Source organism: Mastigoproctus giganteus, chromosome 3, assembly GCF_048544385.1.
Source record: "Mastigoproctus giganteus isolate SK-2022 chromosome 3, ASM4854438v1, whole genome shotgun sequence".
In the NCBI taxonomy this organism is placed as follows: domain Eukaryota; kingdom Metazoa; phylum Arthropoda; class Arachnida; order Uropygi; family Thelyphonidae; genus Mastigoproctus; species Mastigoproctus giganteus.
Window position 1 is genome coordinate 73,251,512 of NC_143577.1, and position 22,628 is coordinate 73,274,139.

General features: G+C 35.9%; 1 protein-coding gene across 1 annotated transcript in view; it reads left to right on the plus strand.

Moving 5' to 3' along the window:
* Nucleotides 1-22,628, plus strand: part of LOC150088082 (neuroligin-4, X-linked-like) — a 301,538-nt gene that overhangs the window by 223,032 nt on the left and 55,878 nt on the right. Inside the window, exons 3-4 of the mRNA XM_090370562.1 lie at nucleotides 7,854-8,039; nucleotides 11,374-12,166. Coding sequence (XP_090226688.1) covers nucleotides 7,854-8,039; nucleotides 11,374-12,166 — 979 coding nt within the window. The remainder of the gene's footprint in view (nucleotides 1-7,853; nucleotides 8,040-11,373; nucleotides 12,167-22,628) is intronic.

Here is a 22,628-nt window from a genome sequence, read left to right on the forward strand (position 1 = left end):
TGCGTCTCTCATTTGCTGGAACATCGTCAAGTAACCCTGGTAGAACTTGTTCAAGAAAGATCCGATATTTAGCGAAGTTCATGCGGGATGGTAACAGGTATGGACCGACTAAGCAGTCACCGACCATACATGCCCACACATTTATTGCGAAGCGATGTTGTGCCGCATGGGGGCGCACACCGTGTGGATTGTCGTGAGCCCACACATGAGCATTGTGCCGATTGAATAAACCTTCCCGAGTGAAATAAGCCTCATCCGTAAACAGAACATAGGCTGGAGAATTAAAGTCTTGAACACTTTCTTGGAGAAACCACTGCGCAAAAGCCACACGTGCAGGATGATCTTGGGGGAGCAGTAACTGAACCCTTTGGAGATTAAAGGGTTGTAAGGAATCGTCGTGCCAGACACGCTGTACACTGCAACGAGACACTCCTAAGGCAGAGGCAACGGCACGTGTGCTGGTAGTAGGATTATTCTGGACGGCATTCAACACACTTTCTTCCATGGCGGGAGTTCGCGTCGAATGTGGTCTGCCCACACTACTCCTGTTACCTCTAAATGACCCATAATCGCACAAATTTTGATGTACACGCGCAAACAAACGGTGGTCCGGTACATGTCTGTCTGGAAGCGTTCTCCATAAATTCATTGAGCGGCTCGTCCATTTCCCTCTGCTAATCCATACACTGGGTGCATGTCTGCCAGCTCACAGTTCGTATATCGATGCATGCTCTTCGTGCGGCGACTACTGCTGCTTGAATGAATAAACCAGAAATTTTCCCTCTCGCGAACTGATGAACAGCGCCGTCTACCGACTTACGGTGACGTTTCCGGTTATGGGTTCCTATGTGATTCACATTCCTTAGATGTTACCTACCTCCCCTAAACGTTTGTACCAATATTTTTGAGACACCCTGTATAAGTGTACAATAAGGCTATTGCTACGAATAGGGCATCGCAATACTGCATTCATAAGATGTTTTTTTTTCTGTTCGTGATGGGAGTGAACCTCAGAGGAAAAGCTTTCCAACCGTGGTCTGAGGCCACTGCAAACTAAAACGAGTGTAGGTTTATTAACCTATAGCCAGAATTAGAAATATTAAATAACATAATGCATTTATTAATATATTTGCTTTTATCATTATATTGATGATACCTTACGCGGTTAATGAAATGTAAATTATTTTTTTATCAATTGTTATATTTGCTTTGAAGAATTTTTATTATAAGATTAGCTACTTCATTAAGAAGTGTTCTACAGCTAAAATATATACAAAAAGATCGTTAGCAACTCGACATTTCTGTGGCATATGCAACGGCCCTGGTTATCATCAGTACTAACAAAAAAGTTTTCTAATGACACATTTATTTTTCATATCAACATATTCCTCTCACTGTAATCAGCACGTAATGCCAAATTGATGGGATAGGTAGGCTTAAGTCAAAAGCTATCTGCCTTGTCGATTACAAAATAATCCGCTTAACGAATCTGCCTGAGAGAAACCGGGAGCCACTAATTTTGTGATGAAGCAGACGCTGTCTTCGAGACGCTTACTTGATTATCGCGTTTCTTCATCCCTTTTTCTTCCCTCCATCTCCTGTGAATTTTGTTATCGTGATTAGTAACAGATTATAATCCACAGATGCTATCAAAATGCAAACGCATTGACATTATGAAATATTTTCTGGTCTTCCCTTATTTTTATCTTATTACTCTTCTGCTTTTAACAAAGAACTCCATTTGTTCTACCCCCCCCTCGCTCACAACTCTTTCGGAAGAGGATTACTTTTGAAACACATAGCACAAGAAAATATATTAGAAAAACATTCCAATTAGGGAAAACAAACCACAACTCTTAGAACAATATACAAATTGTCTGTTGTGTTTCAAGAAGACGTTGTGTTTGTCTCAAACTTCTCGATAATCTAACGCATATGTGGTATTAAGCTAGATATTCGAAATGTTCTCGCATTTCTTCAAAGATTATTATAATGAAAAAAGGATTAACAACTTAAATTATTTAGCATGTGTTTCGGTTATAATTAGATAAAGAATGCTATTGCAGAGTTTTCTGAAGCTACCATCAAAACGTGGGACAATAGTAAGGACAAACATTACTCATACTTATTCTATATGTGAGAACTTGTGTAATTCGGAACAGAACTGCTACACGAAGCAGAAAAACCGTTCACGTGACATCACACCTCTTCTTCGGTACCCAGATAAACGAAATAAAGTGTGAAAACAGATAACCGGTATAAAAACATACACAAGTTATGCCACTAAAATAGCGCACGTGATTGAATATCAAATTTCATAGCTGAGTTTAACAATAATTATTGTGCGATGCTTCATCAGATCTCTATTCGGATTCAATATATGATTATCTGCTTGACATTCAATTACTCAGTGTTTCAATGAAAATAGATATCTTCCTTTATTCCCTTTATGGTTGTAACCCAATCATTGTATAGAAAAATGTGAAATCAAAAAGTTACCTCTTCTTGAAAATCTATCACAGTTGAAGACTAATAACTTGACAGTTCTTGTTTTGTTGGCTTTCCGCACAGGCTTATTGCACTGAATACAAATATTTCCAAATGTTTCAATCTATCTGCTCGCTCTCCTTACTAACTTTCAGGACATGAGGTGAGGTGAAAACCTCAGTTAGCCATGTTATTTTTGTTATAATCCTGAGAAAAATGGGTTATTTGTCGCTTCCACGCAAGGGCTTCAGTAATCATGTACTGAGTAGAGAGCAGTCCCACTGCGGAACAGGAAAATGTAGCTTCTCGCCAAATTATAAGAAACACCTCAAATTCAATAAAGCTGTCTTTTCAATTCGCCATTGTCATTATTTCAAACTTGAAAATGACACAAATAGTAATATCTTTATTGAATGCAGTGAATGGTTACATGATTGCCTGATGCAATAATGCTCATAACAGCGACAATGCTAGTGGTTTAACATAAAATAATACAGGAAAAATTATATAAATCATATATTAAAACATAAAACGTATAATTACATATCTAACATATAAAATTAATATTAGCATGGGAAATGAAAGAACACGAAAATACGATGGCAGTTACTCAGCTGAAGACGAAAGCTGTTCCCTGATGATGCGTCTTCTGTAGGATTTGTCTTCTTATGTACTTTTTTTGTAGTCCACATCCATCTCCTGGACGTTGTGGAGCGTCTCCATGGGCAGGAATCTATCGCCTATCCTCAGCCTCCATAGACAGCAGAGGGATCTTAAGGATTTCGGGGGGATCCTCCAATTGCACATCTGCCAAAAACTTGGCGTATTGACTTCACCCGCTTTCATTTTAATTGAGCAAGAGGAGGGTGAATATCCGTTTGGAGACTTTTCTGATATCTGGCTGATATCTGAAGAACGTGTGAATGGTGACAGTTTATGCTTGAAGAGAACCCACCGAAGAAGCCAGTACTCATCAGATGCAATGGTTTTTAGCATGTTTTTCGTTGCCGACGCCCAGATTTCTGAACCGTAGGCGATGACTGGCTGCAGAAACCGGTATATGTATTGGAGCTTGTACTCAGGCTCTGTGACATGAAGGTGTTGTTTGGCAAGCCAACTAGATCTGCAGACCTTCTTGTGAATGTGTGCAACATGGTGTTTGAAACTTAGTTTAGGGTCGAAGATAACGCCGAGATCTCTGTGCTTGGGGTTTCCGTGGATTTCCAGGTTTAGTTGCGTATGGTTTGATTTGAGTGAGAACACCATTTGTGCAGATTTATTTGGATTTATCTTAAGAGAAACTGCCAAGTATGTAATCAGATTCTTAAGGCTGTTAATAATGGTTTCAGAAACAGAATTAAGTCGGGCGGTACCATGGAGCTTCAAGTCGTCTGCATAACTGATAAATTCTGTTTTCTGGCACAGGAATGGGCGGATGGCAACCATAAAGAGGAGCCCTGGAAGAACTCCGCCCTAGGGAACACCTACACAAACTTTCCTTGTGCAAGATTTTTTGTTCATAGTCTGGTGAAGGACCCTGGTCGTAAGTAGCGACTTCAAGAATTCCAGTATATTGCCTTTTACCTGGTATCCCTCCTCACAAAGTTACAGGAGGGGTTGGATGCCTATGCTATCGAATGCAGACTGGATATCCAGATAAACAATTGCCATCACAGCCCAACTTGTAGAGCCTCCAGAATGGTGTTGGTGGTTTGCAGCAGGTTGGTAATGGTGGACCTGCGTTTCAAGGCATATAGTGATTAACATGGCAGAACCTGGTTGATTAGGATGGAAAGAAGGCAGTTCTCCACGACTTTGAGGAGACCTGAGGCTTTCATTATTGGCCTGATTAAATCACTTAATTGGTCTCTATGAGAGACCTAAGTAGTATGGCATACCATTTAATTTATGAATGCTAATATCTGCCAGTTAGGTACAACCTATTTCGATTTAGTTCCACGATGGAACTTCCATCTACTGGACAAAGATAATTGACAGATAATTCATGATTTTTTATGTTCCATCCACTAATGCGTGTTTCCTCATATTTAGTGCTACGCCCTTCAGTCACTACTTCTCTTTAAGAGAGAAATTTTTTATTTTAAAAGAGCGGTTCGTACGATGTCAATTGTAACAAGTTAGTGATTATAGCAGTGCTTTAAATTTCAGACAGGTTGACTTTTTTTCATAAATTAAATGATATTTTTTTCTTTTTATGTGATTAATAGAAGTGAAAAGTAAACATTAGTTATCTCCTTATCAATTAATTACTAAGATTATAACTTTAGAGAACACTTAATGAAATTATAATTTTACTCTATCTAAATTTAACCGTTCAGTTTAATTACAACTGTATAATATTTATTGCTCTTTTCCCATATACTTTTTTCTGTCTACAGTGTATCTCTTCACAAGCAACACCACGTTGAAGCGCCTTACGCATGCATGGACTGTCTAAAGCTAAAAATACTGAATTAAAACTACGTTTAATCGACGAATTTCTTTTTTACATACAATTATTTTGGGAAAAATAAATAATTGCCGGATTTATATTTTTTTGACTTTAACAATTTGCGATGGCTCGAAATAGATTAAAAAGTCCCAAATGTAAATCCGTCCACTGGGAGTCGAATTGTTACATGCGGATGGACGGATGAACAGACACGAATGAACATGGATGGCAATAAGCAGATATGCATTTATATATATGCGAAAGCGCCTAAAAACGGGAGGAAGGAGCCGGAGTACAATCATCCAAGTTCCTTAATGGCAATGAGTCCTCAGTGAATAACTATGCAGCAATGGCTCTCTTCTGGTCACCTGCCAGAAGATGGTAATTTCTCACTCTTCCTAGCAATCAACGGCTCGGAAGATGGCAGCTATGAGCAACTGAAGCAATTTTGGTTGCAAATTACCTTTCTAATATTAATGGGAAGTAATAACCATGAAATGTTTAGTGCGTATTTCCTTTTATTTAGTACTGCAGTAAAGCACGTCATTATAACCGCTTGTTGATGCAGTGACCTCAATGTTCATATTGTGCGCGAACATCAATTTAGCTATGTCAGTTAAACCATACAGTAGGCCTAAATGGGTTATAATTTATTCATGAGTATAGCTGTATTATAAGAGGATGGGGAGGTAGGAAATCATAAAAGTAATGTTAGCAGAAGCTCCTTTCCCCCGATAATTAAGATATTTCATATTATTCAAAATTGCTGTTAATTAATACTCTTCCATTTATTCTTCAATCGTTTTTAGTTCTTGGACCAAATTATAACTGATAAAATGGAGTTAGAACTGAATAAACACTGATCTAACTGTTAAAAATTATTTTACAAGTACATTCAGTCAGTACACGCAGTATATTGCAGTTTTATAGAACGTAAAAATAATTCTTTAAATTAGAGGCCTATGGTTTTTAATAAGTTTTTTGGCAGGAATTGAATGTTAGTACTCTCATTTTGAACCGAAGTCAGCTTTCTAATAGAAGTGCGAGCATCCTTATTCGCCAACAACGAAAAGAAGTCCATCCCGGGTTTCTGGGAAAAAAATTATGGTAACCGTTTTTTTTTTTTCCGATGGAAACTCATGCCAATTCTTAACTTGAAAAGATATGGGGAAATCTAGAGCCAATCAAACAAGACTCATGGTAGGACTTATCCTGTTTTATGATAACGCATTCCTACGCGTAATTCGACTCAATTCAGGCGTTGCATGAAAAAAAAATAAACTGAGAAGCAATCAAACGAATTGCATGTAGTCAGATTTTTACGATGTCTGTGATTGCGTTTTATGGTAATTTGAAAAGACGTTGTTTTAATTAAGACACTGTAGTCAAAATATCTATCAAAGAATTCCAAAGAAGAAAATATTTTAAAGAAGAGTTATATACATTAGTAAAGCTATGGAAGATATGCCTAAATTATGAAAATAAATGAAATTTTTAAAAACTTCAAATATGTATCAGAGTTTGGCTGAACAAACCCCGTATCTAAACTATGCAGCATAAACAGTACTGAATGAATTGACGTGGTTTGCGCGTTCTTCGTTGAGTATTATAATCAGATTGAAAAACGCAACCCAGAACAAAGTAAATAAGATAAAAAATGAATCCTGAAAAGGTTTTCTGAGAGTCACTTCCTGAGGAATAAAAAACTATTATTATTAATGATTTTGTCATAAATATGGCCCATGGTAGCAGATGTTCGGCGCTGCGGCTTTCTCAGTGGAGAAAGCGGACATCGAATCTAGTTAAAGACTTTGAAACGTCACTTTGCATACTGAATATTTCTAGTTTCTGTCAATAACGTGTGATACAGCTCCGCTTAAAGGTGTCTTGGGTCTTTGTCAGGCAGTTATACAAAGAACGACCAATTAAATGACTGGCTGTAAAACTATATGTCACGATCACTTTTTCATCATTCAAAGGATGCCGTGGTTCTAACCACACAGTACAGTTTATGTACGGATCCCGTAGATAAGTAAAATATGCTTCGTCAGCCCATAAAACTTGATCACCTAAGTGCTCTGCTTCTATTTTGGTCTCTGCTGTGTATATCCTGAATAAGCTGAATCTCTTACAGGAATAGATGGAGAAGTATACGAATGGCTTTTCGCCCCACTGATATGGACAGCTGTTATCCCTTCGGGCAACAGGTCACACGTTGTCAATAACAATGCGATGCTACTTTCTTCATACTGAACGAACTCAGTCTGTGTCCGAGAAAATAAGAAATACATAGACTTCCCACATTTTATACCTATTAGCTATATATATTGCCGAGTTTTTATTATAAAATATTATCTTGAATTATGTCAGTGTCACGCTCTGTAATCTGGTTGTGTACGATTTAAAATAAGAAAAATACTTCAACACCTGCTCAATACATTTGACGAGGTATGTTTCTCAGTGCTTTCTATACAACTTATATTCGAACTTCGTTTACGGTTTGTACACTGGATTGGTAAGAGGCTTTTGTACTGAACACATCTATTTTAAATATTATTCTCAAGAAAATTATACATAAATTATCTTATTTCTACCGCTAGAAACTACATCCATTTCGCAAGATAACCAAATTGATTACTAATGGTGAGATAAAAGTCCATTCTACCAATGTGCAAGTTGAGTTTGCTTCATGATTCTTAACTTCGGGGTTCTCAGCTGTTCAGTCATACCATCAAATTTCGAAAGGGATGGGAAAATAACTAAATACTAATTTTGGAATTAAAATAAGGTCTGTTAAAAATAAACTGAATTACTGAACTCAGAAAGAAAATAAGGAACGGATGGAATCATCTTTTAAAAAAGATCTCATTGCAAGTCGGGTGGATTTAAGTTTTCCTCTATTTATTCCTGCCAGGTTTTCTGCCTGCTAGTGAGGGATCGGCTAGAGGAAATTATGGTCTAATGGATCAAGTGGCAGCGTTACACTGGGTTCAGGAAAATATAGCAGAATTTGGAGGAGATCCAAGAAATGTGACAATACTTGGTCAAGGGTATGGTGCTGCATGTGTCAACTTCCTCATGCTATCTCCAATGGCGAAAGGTAGGTTACATACCAAACTAATATTTCTACCGGATTTTTTTTTATAAGAACTGCGATTAGCCATAACCTTGCAAGTTAACTGGATACTGAATTAAATCCTAAGAGGTAGAGTATTTATATAAATTGTATGATTTGTGCTTATTTTTAAATTTAGAACAAACGCTTCATGCTCTGAGAGCTATAGGACTCTGTACAATTAGGGCACAGACTCATCCGAAATGAAACTTCTTTTAAATCTTGTATACATTTTTGATAAACACCGAGCTTTTTGTTCATTGGAATGTGAAAAATATTAAAAAGTAGAAATTCATTGTTATTACTGGATACGTGATAAATACTCATACAGGGTGGTTATAAAGTCATTAGCTATTAAAAAAATGTAAACCATCAAAAAAAAATTTTGAGTCAAGCATAAAATTTAATGTTTCTTGTTTAGAAAAATAAAAATAGTTAAAATGTTCGCCACCGGAGGAGACCAGTTTTATTTTAATCGAAAAAAATGGTTACAACAATTGGCATTATACCACATATCAATGATTTTCATAGATCCAGCTCGTTGATCTACAACTTCAAGTGGACGAAGAATAACATTATTCACACTCGCCTACGGATAGTTCGCAGGGTCGGCCGAAATCATGCCGACTGTTATTCTTCAAAGAAATATGGTATTTCAAATACCCCATAGCAAAAAACTGGCTACTTACAGAGAAGGTGGAGGCTAAGCACTGGAGAAATTCCTACCGGTTATTTTATCACTTCCATCTGTTTCACGCAACAGACTATAAACTGGTCGAGTGATATCTGGCGGCGCTCCATCATGCACGAAGATCGTGTCTTGATCGTATTAACACTCAGCACTCTAGTAAACAAGGTATAATTATTCTGCTCTAACCAGATTTTATAGCGTTGTCCTGTAATGGTTGTGATTTAAATTCCATCACAAGTGGGGGCCATTTGAATGGGCCGAGGATAAATGAAGCGGAAAACCGCAAAACACGGTCACCTTTGGAGAACAGCGAAGTGCTTTCTGAAACTGGTATGGGTGATTTGAGATCGGCATGCAACAATTATCAGTGTTCAACGCCCCATGCAATGAAACACATGTATCATCAATTCGGAACACTCAACCAAGATGGTTGTTTCCATCTTATTCATTATTAACTGAGCAAGGTCAATCGTTCAGGCTTATCAACGGATAAATTTTGATGCACCCTATGGTTTCATAGCGCTATTGATGCACATAACCACGAAGAACTTTTCTGAAAATGTCCCAATGAGTATCAACAGTTTGAAAAGCCAGACCTGCATCCTGTCCATTGCTAAATTAACTACCTATCTGTGTGACAACTTCGGTCGACTTCGAAGACAATTATCAGTGTTCCAGTTTGTACCTATCGAAGATATTTCTAGTAATCGTTTAATGACAGTTGTGCTAAACGTTGAAGTCGTGTTTCATATTTTTGAGACTGAAATTAGAAGAAAATCATAAATAAAGGGCAAAAGCTGTAATACAGTGTGTAAAAAGGGTTAAAACTTTCATTTTACACAGAGTACATCATAAAAGGCTAGTTTCTCGTTTTTATAGATACGCTGTAATGTCGTAAATCATGGCTGTCTTGTGGTGAACACTGGGACTATTTTTTTTTTAAATACAAATCAGAAATAAAAAAAAAAATCAGCTAAATTTTGTGCCAGCCTGCCTGCCTGCCTGATTGTGTACATTTTTAGTACGAAGTTGTTAGTGTTTATTTTTAAAACGAATAACTACTTCATAACTACCCCATATATCTTTGGGAGTATGAATCATATGACTGTAAAGTACTGAGTCAGTTACGTTGTACACTGATGAAAGATGTATTACTCCGAGTAATTTTAAGACTGGTGGTATTATCTCTGCGCTCCTAATTGAGACCTTGAAAATAAACTGTAAACATGGACCGATAACTAAAAGTTGGCATAATGAAACTTAAAACCAACAACTAGCAATTTAAAAAGTTGCAGTTGGAAAGAAAGTACGATGGAAAAACGAAATTATGACAAAGAACAACTGAGCTTGAGTTTATATCTATTAGAAATATCAGATGTTGTCAATCTAATAGAGATTGAATATTACTCCTAGATATCTAACAACATTGAAATGTCCCTTTTTTAATCTCGACACTAGCAATAGCTAATTTAAAGGCAAATCGACACAGCTTTTCAGAGAAGGCGAACGATTGAAAATTAGTCAGAAAATCTGCAGAAAAGCAGTCGGTTGCAACGAGAAGAGTAATGCACAATGGATTTCCTGTCTGGTGAATTAGGATTAAAAAAGCAGGAAATTCAAACCAAGCACAGAAATAAAGCGTACCGGCAGTAAAACGTTCAGTGAATAGCTTTCTTGGAAATAAATCTCCTGCAAGTTAAGTACTTTACTTCTCATAACACTGTCATTTTTCATTTATGGTATGAATGCTCTTTATCTGAATCACATTAAAACTGTAATATTTGTATAAGCTCTTCAGTGAAATCTGAATCAATGGACAGAGCAATATCAGCTCAGGTATTAGTCTACGTCCGTTACATACATGACGCCATAGTTCAAGAATTCTTTTTTAATATTCCACTGCAAACTCAAATTATTAAAGGAAAAACATGAAGCCACTGACTGATCTTGCTATGCAGGAATTGAACAGATTAATCGAAATCTGCTCAATATCGCTATGATATTTCGGTGTGAAAAAGCAATTGAGTCGTAGCTCACAGCAAAGGTGCAGCGAAACAACAGAAATATCTCTTATACCATCCAGATGAGTATTTCTCCCACTCTCTGCAAAGAAATGGGAAATGATTATGTCACACCGTTAATGCATGTCGAAGCTTGCTAGTTGTCTTTAAGAAAGGCATTGTGAATCTACTTTTACTGATGTCCATCATACACCTATATCATACTAACTTTGGCATCACCTAAACAATTTCATTAACATAAACGTTGATCCTTGTTACAAATGTCTGCCTTTTTAGTTTATAACTGATACGTTTCAATTCATAACGATGTGGAATTCTCTTTTGATTTTTTCAATAAAAGGCCAATTAAATTGTATAGTTAAATGTCTTTCAACGTCCCAAAGTAGTACTTGTCATTCCATGCTGGTTCCAAGAGATACTTTATAAAAATTTCTGATACTGTGCCAGCGGATCAACAAATTTAAAGTTTTCTACAAAGAAAAAAAACCTTATAGTTAGCCGTTATCAAAAGAATGAACTAATTGAAGTGGTAAATTATGCGCAGTAACAATACTCCTTTTAATGATTTTGACACAGATATACTGTCTGCCAATTTCTCTTATTGCAGGTCTTTTTCATCGGGTAATTATGCAGAGTGGCTCAGCGCTCAGTCCCTGGGCCATTGCGCACGAAGCAATCACCTATACGCAGCAACTTGCAAGGACGCTGGGCTGTCCAATAAAACAGACAGCCGCTCTCCTGGAATGCATGCGACAACGTTCCGTATCGGAAATTATGAGAGTTCAGATGACAGTTCCTGATTATCTGACAGCTTATGGCCCTACGGTGGACGGCATTGTGATACAAAGTGACCCAGCTGCCATGATGGAGGAGTTAGCAGAAGAACAGTATGGTCAATTTGACCTTCTCTACGGAGTCACTCGAGTGGAATCCTACTTTCAGATATCGGCTCATGAGGAACGTTACGGGATCGAAGCGGATCGACGTGACAGACTTCTGAGGACTCTTGTCCGTAACATCTTTAGTTATCACCTCCAAGAAATATTTCTAACGATTGTGAATGAATACACAGACTGGACTCGACCCATTCAGCATGCTGTAAATATCCTGGACAGCACTATAGACGCGTTAAGTGACGCTCTCATCGTGGCCCCCCTCATCCGATCATCCAATTACCATGCATTAGGACACCACAAATCATTTTTCTACGTTTTTAGTTACCAGACCGAAGATGGAGATTACCCTCAACGACAAGGCTGCATTCAAGGAGAGGACTTACCGTATATATTCGGGGCACCTTTAGTTGGAAATTTAGCTCATTTCTCCAGGAATTACACACGTTCCGAAGTAGCACTGGCAGAGGCTGTTATGACTTATTGGACGAACTTCGCAAAAGTTGGGTAAGTAGAAAAAATAATAAATCCTTCTTAATCTTCAAATGACAGTCTGATTAATTATAATATTAGTTTAAAATAATCATATAGAGGAATAAGATATATAATTACTTGATTTTAACAAATGCATGTCTATGTACTCAAGCTTACATTTACTTAAAGGCGTACATACATGCACAGAATCTGGTTTGAAGTCAATAGATCCTCTTCACCATTCCTTCCTCAGGAATAGTGTATGTAAATTTTAAACGTCCTTCAAGAGACGCGTAAATTAGGCATAAATGTTATTTTAGACTGAAGAATATTTACCTTGTATAATCAGCCATGACACAAAACAAAAAGCTTCAGGAACTGAAGAAGTTTTCATTTAAGACAATCCTTTGATAGTAGATAAGAAAGTATATGAGAGAGAGAGAAAATTCAATTAATTTGGGACTATTACCAGACTACACAAAAATAACAGTCTAACAAAACTCAGCAAGATGACAACTGTTGCATTTCGGGGAGGGAAATTAAGTACTGCAGAACAAATACTTCGTGCTCTGAAAAGCACTGGCTCCCAGCCATTGTCATGTGGTACAGAACTCGTTCTGCTGGTTATAATCCACACATAAAAAAACGGCAGTTCGTTATTCGACTACCTTGCGTATTAAACTGTTGTAACAACGAAGTTAATACTCCATTTGCTTATGACCAGAGAGTTGTTCCAGAGTATAACCAAACTGCAACCCACATTACTGTTTTCAGAACACAGAGTTAGTCTCAAAACAATAGAACAATATTTCCACAACATTAATTACAACAGGAAATCTCGGATACAAAACGACAAAATATAGGGTCTGTCATCGCACTAGCCTGTTGAGCACGATGCGGTTCATATGCAAACATTGATTTCCAATGCTTGTTATGCCGTTTAAACACAGATTTACCCAATCTGATGTGTACAAGGAGTCTTCATTTAACACAGACTTGAATAATGTTTGTAAAGCTTCCTTGCCCAATAATTAACTAGGCATTGTTAACGTCGCTTCCATCAGAGAACATTGCATATATTGCTATGTTTCTCTGGCATACTAGAAGGTTCGATTTATAACCTCAATACCATTCTGGATTTGTTAATATAGTTTTCATTAAATCGTTTCGCATGAAAAAGCAGAGCCACCGAAACCTGAATCAAAATACAAAAAGAAAATATTTCAGACCGAAATAGGCATAATTGAACATTTTGAAGAAAATGAACATTCAACCGCACTGAAGAAGTATATATTCACTTCTAGGGACAACACTAAGGATTATCAAACACACTCAACCATAACACTAAGGATTATCAAATACAACCAAACATAACCAATTACAAGCAAGTTATTTCTTTTTTTAAATCATGAGCAATATGAGAATCTTTTTGTCAGTTTTTTTTCACTGTTTCATGTCATTTAGGTGCAATCATAAAACAACATTATAATCTGCAATATACATAAATTTAATCTCTGCTCGAGAAAACCGTTCTTATTCATTAAAGGTAAACTGTGAACCGTTTACTTTTCAAATGATTTATTCTCCAATAAAATGTTTTTGAATCGTTCCAGCTATCTTACTTTATTTACAAAAATAAATTCCTGTAAATTTCCCCGCTAGGATTAATTTTTGACAACTTTAGGATTAATTTTTCAAAGTATATTTTAACCTTTTGATCTTCGGTAGTAATCCGCCACCCAATTCGTTGTATCCAATAGATCTCGGAATCTGTGTGTCCCACCCCACTCTCGATTTTCGGCTGATAAAAAATTCCCCTATGAATCCATTCTCGTCTGCTAGATGCTTCCTTTTTCAGCTAGTCCTTAGTGTGTCGTTATGGTGAACAGCCAGAGAATCCATCCACTTTTCAATTTATGGATGGCTTGCATTTGATCACGATACCAGTCTCCTTAGGGTACTAAAAAACTTCAGACCATAACTAGAGTTCTTCAGGGCGGTTTTATCCTCATTTTTCACCCCTGCCTTAGCAATAAAATGTATACATAAGCCTGCTCGACATTTTAAAGCCATCGATTACCAGGGCGCGAAAAAAATGGAAGATGTAAATGTCATTCGTTAAACATATACAAGATATTAGTAAACAGATGTGGAAGAAATGCTGTTTTAAAAGAATAAAGTTCGTTTCAGCTACTTAGATCTCCGATTTCGCCCAATAGGGTTACAAAGAAATAGCTGACCTCGCCAGAGTGAAAATAAATTCATTTATTCAATACTTCCTTTTGATAGGTGTAAAAGGTACCTTCTGAATAGATTAAAGTCTCTACTATTAAATTATTTTCTGTTACTGGTTAAATAAAATTTCTCTTTCAAAACAGTCTCAGTCTCTCTCTCTCTCTCTCTCTCTCACAGTCAGTCAGTCAGTCACTCTCTCTCTCTCTCTCTCTCTCTCTCCCTCCCTCTCTCTCTCTCTCTCTCCCTCTCACACACACACACACACACACACACACACACACAGAGAGAGTCTTATCGTATTACCCACCAAACCTAGATCTAAAGCATCAAATCTGTTGCAAGCATTTCGAACTTCCGGGGCAGAATATTGAATGCCTGAGCTATAGGTGGGTTTGTTAAACGGGTTTTTCATAGAAGTGATTTTACTTCAGAAGTGTGTACAGCGTCATATTGAAGAAAAATATGAAAAAGTTTAATAAAGCAACACTGTACTATGAATGAGTCAATTTCTATTTTGTCTGCACACCATGCTGTTTAAAAAAATAGCATAAATCCACAGGCAATCACAAAATTCTTGGCATTCTGTCTAGGAGGTTAGATGAGAAAATGAAGGCAATAGCTCAAATCTTCTCTTGATCTACTGCCACCAGAATAGTGAATACACACAGTGATCAAAAATATGAGTGCCCAATGCTTTACACCTTTATTGTATAAAAATTTATAAAAAATTATTTGATCAAATGGTTATTTATAATTTAAAATACCCAACTCTTTATAGTTTGATCATGTGTAATATTAACTATCACAAGGCAATTTATTGAAAAACAGCAGTTCCAAACAGCGTTTCATCGCGCGCAAATATGAAACTATTTATAAAAGCATAATAATAGCTACAGTTTTACTTTTAACACTGAGAATTAACTGAAGTTTTAGAGAAAAAAAATTATCTTGGTGTTTTTCATAAGTTGATCTGCTTTTGTAATTGAATCGAATGTACTGTAATTCTTTCTCTTTTTTTCTTCTGCGACAATGAAAGATAGCAGCCGTTGTTTAGGCGCCTTTCATAAAATACTTCAACCGTGCTTATCTCCGAAAAGATCCACTACGCACTGATTTGAAAAGATCCACTACGCACCAACCGCCTTGAAGACGATTTTTCAAACTGAATGAACAAATTTCCTGCCACGATTTGCAACCCAGAAACGTTCTCGTTTTTTTCCCTATGATTAAATTCGAAATGCGAGTCATCTCCAAATGACTTGCAACCATTCCAGGCGTTGCGTGACTTACCTCAACTTTAAAAACAACTGCATTCTCTGAACCTTGAATTTTATGTCTTGTCTGCTACGATAAGCCGACGACGAACTGTTGGTGGTATGACGCCTTTGCCAATTTCCCGAAATAATTCTTGAGCCAACTGATTACTACTAGTTATTCTTTGCCTTGGCAATCTGGCCCTTGCTATCTGAAATGTCCAAATATGCACTTTTTGCGATGTTTTATAATAAATTCCTCAATACATCAGAACCATCTGCTTCAACTTGGTTGTTCACAAACTTTTAATACAATAACGATTTTAGCGTTTTTCATAAACTGAATACCCAACCAACTCCACTCTTATTGCTAATTTTTACCGCAATGAGGCCTGCTTGTAGGAATATAAGATAACGTCGTGATTAGAGTCAACAGAAAATTCAACTTTCAAAAGACATTTCAAGATTTTTTACGAGTATTTTAGAATCATCTATAGCCTTCTCTCTCAATGAAAAGCTATGAGCAGAAGTTATGCTATTTTAGCTGCATAATAAATCCAACTGAGAATCTGTGAGATCGTCTAGAAAGAGGCAACCGACACAGACCTCAGCAACGAATGAACCTGATTAATCTAAATGTCATCTTGAAACAGAATTACAAGGGACATCTGTTCACACTAAGTAAAGTCCATGCCACGCAAGATTTCCGAGATTATCACCTAAAGGTGAGCTTACTCGTTATGTGCTATTAGATACGTTCTCTAATATTCTAGTCGAGCAGTAATAAAAACAACTAAACACTGCATTTTCCGTTCCTTAACTAATGTGTGTCTCACGAAAATTGAAGTTTTTGACAAATAAGTTGACGCAATTTGAGAGCGAAACGAAAGCATTCATTTCCATATTGGTAAAAAGCAATGAGTAAATGGGATAAATATGGGGTATCTACTGTATGTGTTGCTGCATGTGAAGAGTTGGCATTAAAATGCGAGTTGAAGAAACCCCAACCCAGCAGTTTGGATCATCGTTATTATGCTTAGAATTTCTTCTCTTTTGCATGAGTTTTATTTTTTTTACTTCAAGTTTGTTTTCCCTGTGGTGTTATAGTTAAGAAACACAGAAGAAAAGTTCATGTCTGCTAAGAATCCACGTTATCCCTTTTCTTGGTTTAGTGGATTACGTTCCAATGGGCAAATGACTATTCATTTCCTACAGTTGAATTACTGGGTTGTTTTTGTTTCTGATCGTCGAACTTACCTTCTGAGTGGTTACGTCTTCTTTTTACCATGAATAATTTTCAGTCTCTTCCTTCATTTCGGGTACTTCATTTACTGATATGCCCTCGTTTGATGACGGTGATTCAAATTAAAATAGCAAAGTTTATATAGAAAAATATTTTAATCATACAATAAACAAAATGTATACAAGATAATCAAAAACATGTTCTGGTTTGAATTACTTATATTTATTGAAATTCCTAACTTGGTTTTTAATATCAGAGCACTCACCACTTTCAATTATGCGAAAATTAGGAATATACTAGTATTTATATATACTTGTATTAATAAATTCTTGAACACTATACATATTATTCACACATGATCCCTACACAATGTGTAGAGAAAAAAAAATTCAAATAATTGTGCGCAAAGATTAATGAGGCATTTTTTTCTAATGCTGTCTTGCAACCGCTTACATGCTTCTAACTCCTAAAGGTAATATAATTAACAAAAAATAATTTGGGTTGAAAGTTGTCAAGAGCTCTAAAAATGTTCTTCTTTCAGTAGTCAAATTTGGTAATGGGAGAAGCACTTTCAATATACGATTCTTGTGTCACCAACAGCATTTTTAGAAGGTTTTTCTGACTACCTAAGATAATGTTTTTTTCGTTGCAACTTAGAATGATAAAATATTTATTTGTATCCGTACTATAAAATATTTCTTTCGAAGATGTCTCGCATTTACAAGCATATGTGCAGTGTGCTTCAATGCTTTTTATTAAGAAAATTTCAAGTGGCCAGAATCATCCAGCTGCAAATTGTCCTGATAATCATTAGATACGATCCTATATGGCAACTATTTATTTGTTGTAGGATTTTCCCATGTCCAAATTTCCCAATTTTCCCATGCACATTCTCTTCATTAATGTCAATGCATATGAAGAATTCAAAATATTTTTTTTATGGCCCTGTATTTCCATCTTCACTGTAATGGTATTCCTCTAGTCTCAAACCAATTGTGCTTCACCGCACAATTCCTCTAGTCTCAAACCAATAAGAGTACCTATCGAGAAAGCAATTATTTTGGTTAATCCAATGGGCGATTCTTTCAATGACCAGATTGAGTGAAAATTGCTTAGCGCTAATTATGAGTATGGTGAGGAAGTGATACGGAATATCTTATAACAAATTGACTGTTTTTTTTTTTTAAAACGTGATGTGCTAATCGCATCTTGATCTTTGTGCATTTGTTAAGCTGACAATGTCCTCCTAAAGATGATATATCGGACGTGATAGCAGACATGATCAGTGTTGCCAAGAAAGAAATAGTTTTATTTTCCGTTATCATTTAAATCACTATTGTAGTTCCCTTTTTACTGCCAAAGCATTAAATTGTAGACGGTTTTCTGCTTTAAAATCAAAGAAACCTCGCCATTTATAATCAGACTTCGCCATCCCTCTATGTTCCTGAAGAATGATATTAATTATTACACCACCTAAAACAAAATAATCCATTTATTGATTTGCAAATGATAAACAAAAAACTTTCTTTGTAAATCGAATCTAAAGTTCTCCTCCTTTGTTTTAAGATCGTTTCTTCATGCTCAGGTGAAGTAATTAAAGAGGTATTCACACTAGTATATTTGTTGTTATCTTTACACACGAGGTTTTCTTTGTTATTCGTCGTTATATACTTATTTATTTTTTTCAGTTCATTCTACTTCTCTGAAATTTTCTTCCGGTAGAGCTCTTTCTTTTGTATTATCTACTAGTAGCTCTCTTTCTATCATGCTTGCGCTTGCAGGTCCTTGTCTACTCTTTCGTACTTTAATTCCCAATTCCCTCGTGTTCTCATTTTCTATTTTCTGCTTTTAACTATTCGCAATTCTCTCCTCCTCCATTCTTTCCATTTATGTGTCTCTACTTCGTGAACTGAGGCACGTATTTTATGCTAGTACGATTTCTTGCAAACAACGCATCGCTTGGTAGCGCAGGTGCATGCTACACAGCCTTTTTACGCCTTTTTGCGTGATGAAAAGACAGTGGCCTAACATTAAGGGAATGTTAGGTACCTACCTCCCCACCTCCATTCTAAACGGCAGGCTTCCATTTCCTCTTTGACCTGTATTTCTCACCAAGGAAGACAAAACTTACACGCATTTAGAGAGTATCGATAATGCATTTTTTCAGGTGAAAAGGAGAAATTGCCTCATTTTCAAGTCTAAGGAATTCTTTGATGGTTTTTTTGATTGATTTGGTAGTTGTTGGCGCATCGGCTTCTGTGGCCATATTGCACCTCCCAAGGTTTTTGCAGTACTATGATCCAAGCCCGAGGCGGGAATCGAACCCGCGACCTTTGGGTTGCCGGGCAGGTACTTTACCCACTCGGCTAGCCCGGTCGGCTCTTTGATGGACGTGATTAATTATTTCATAAGAAATACATTTAATAATAAATAACAATTTGTTGCAACAATAGGTTTGAATTTATTTACTCTAAACGAAATCTAAAAGAAGTTATCATCATGTTCTTAAGTTTAAATATTATTAATTTTAAATTTTAATCAAAAATGAAAATATAAATCTGGGAAGGGTAGTTTCAGATGGCAAAAATAAACGAATTAATGAACTGTATTTTTGCGATCATAACTTTTATCCTTGAAACAGAGCTTTTATTTTTAAAATGTGAATATCTAAGTTTCGATCAAATGCGAATCGAGAAAACAAATTTCTTAATTTAAGATTTTTTAAAATTCCATTTTTGTATAGCAATCGCTGAATTATGTAACTATCCATGATGGTCACCCATTTCACATCAGCAAACACCAACTATCAGCTGCCAAATGCCCAAATCTTTCCCGATATAGGCTAAAGAAAACAACCAGAAAGCCATGCAAATTAGAGTAATAAAAGTAAACATGTTATCTGTATTGGAAAATAATTATTTTCACGATAACTTGCATTTGCAAGCATAATGAAGTGTATTTAAATGCTTTTGGTTAATTTTCCAGCGACTGATTCAGTTCTATAAAGTGATTCGGTTTCTACAACGGAAAGAAGAAACTGATTTTCTCTCAATACACAGTATCAAAAATGTGAATTTAAAAGTGAATTACAAACTGAGCACATATAGTACAGGCAATTATTCCAAATGACCAAAAGTTCAACAACGTTAAGAAATAAATAGAAAAACAAGAGAGAAATTGTGGAAAATTCGTTTGGGCTCATAATTGGTAAAAATACACAATTCTAAAAGGTTTATTGACATCCGCAGAAAGAAACAGAAATAGTTAATAATATTCAACGTTTACATGAGACTCCCTAAAACAGAATTTGTAAATGGATGCCGCTTTCTAAATCATAATCGCCAAGAAAAATAAATGAATGTCACCGGTAAAGGACAAATGCTTAACCAGAGTTCCATCACAAAACTTGAAGACAGACTTCAAAGATATAAACAGGCAAGCCACAAACCCATCCATTCAACAACGTCCCATCATTTTCCGATCCGTCAATAGTATGACAATCAGTATGTAAAGAAAGTGCCGTTTTAGTTGATTGATTGAGTTTAAGATAATCAGCAGGCTGGAAACAAGGCAAATGCAGCATTACATAGCTAGATTACTCACTGGGGTACAAAATGGGAAACGTGATTCCAAAGTCTACACAATTGAGCTTACAGACTATCAACTTTGTGAACAACCGCTACACAACCGAAAATTTACCATTTGGTGTGGGATGGCTGCATGCGGAATCATCGGTCCATACTTTTATGAAAATGCTAATGGTTTAGCTGTCTCGTAGCTGTAGCCCTTTATGTAAACATAATGCAAGGATCTGTAATAGAGGATCTTCACCAAAAGGTAGTCAAATTACGAAATGTCTTGTTTTAACACAATGGTGGTATTACACATACCGAAAACTTTCTATAGACACTTTCAAGGAAATGTTTCTAAATCACATTGTTTCGTTTTGGTAAGATAAATTGGCCACCACGATCACCAGACTTATCCTCTTGGTCATGTAAATCAATGTCTATGTAAAACATTCCTGAAATTGAAAGAATACCACCAGACATTACACAGAGCAGTGGAAAACGTGAGAGGACGAGTCGAGGATTGTGTTCGCAATGGTAATGGCCATTTAAGAAACATTTTCACACACTGAATAGTAACAAATACTTTGATGTACATTATTATAGCTCTAATAAAAAAGTCAATGTCCTTTCCAATTTTCACAGTAATCATTTCAATTTTAAAATATGTAGTTGTTTTGTCCGACCCTAAATTAATCCAACTATTTTTTATCTTTAATAATGTTGAACTAAACAAAAATGGAATTTTAGAATTCATTAATTTTGTTTATAATAGTTCATCTTAGAGGATAAATAAAGAAAACAATAAAATTGCGTGTGAGTTAAAAAAGTATTTTAGCCAATATACTTTATTAAAAATTGCATTATTATAATTCAAAATATATAAATTAAAAAAAGGATACAAGTTTAATGCCAATAATTCCAGAGAAACAGTATGCATTAATTTCTAGAAAAATAATGCATGCGCATGCTTTATATAAACATTTTGACATCTTTTCTATTGGATCCAATATCCTTTCTTCTCGAATTGAATCATAATTTTTAATCAGAAAAAAAAATCACACTTCTGGGATTGTACTATGTTTCAGATATATTAAGATTAGAAGCCTCCAACCTTTAATATAGATTGAGTACACTAAATGCTGATTGCAACCTTACTCTTATCAGAGAACTCACATAGAGGAACATAAATTTAAATTGAAAAAAGACTGTTGCAGGATAGATATGCGAAAATTTTCTTGCAACCAAAGAGTTATTGTTGAAATAAAGTTCCATCTGGTGTTGTGGAAGTGAGCAGCACGAATAAATTTAAAGAAGAAATAGAAAAATATTAGAGGAGATGAACAGATGAGTAGTGGCTGTTTTTGGCTGATATTAACCATAAGGTTGCTTTTTGTGTCATTTGCTACTAATAATAATAACTGTTTAAAATTACCATATTTTAGAGGCTTGAAAAAATACCTTTTCAAGTGGCTGAAGATATGTGACTGGAATGTGACAGTAGAGCTAACAGAATAATGCTATTTTCTTCTGCATAAACAGATACATTTTTTAATCATTTCCATTGTATAGATTGGCCTTTTAAATATCAATAAACACTGAGTTTTTACTGGCTGAAATGTTCCATCCAAACCAGAAAAATTTCTCCATTAATGTAACCAGAGTCTGCCATTGCAATTTTAGTTTCAGGCCGCATATTATCCTTCAGTTTAACGCGATTTGGTTTCCCTACAAATATAAAGAAAGGTAGAATGCCTTAGCCTAATGTACACATAGCTTTATCAACAACTGTGGCCTTCTCTCTTCTTTCTTCAGGTGCAAAAACAGAATTTCAGACTCCTTCCTAGCCTACTGTTAATGATAGTTGGACGGGATGGTTAAAGGTATTCCGCTTTCATCAACATTAAAGATGAACTTCGGTTTATCAAAATAAGTTGTTAACAAAAGAATCGAGCTGATTCATGCCTCTTATTGCACCTACTGACAGTAATAGGGACCTTCCCATAAAGAATTAAATCACCAATCTTTTTTAGCCATTTGTTTATTCCCATTAAGTCGATGTTTGCCGTTATTTTTCACTATATTCATAAACGAGTTCCTGAATCTATTTTCTGGTCGTTCAAAATCTTCTGGGCGATAAAGAATTAATCACTTTTCTAGAGCAGATTCTTCTTCTTCTGATATATCGAGAATTG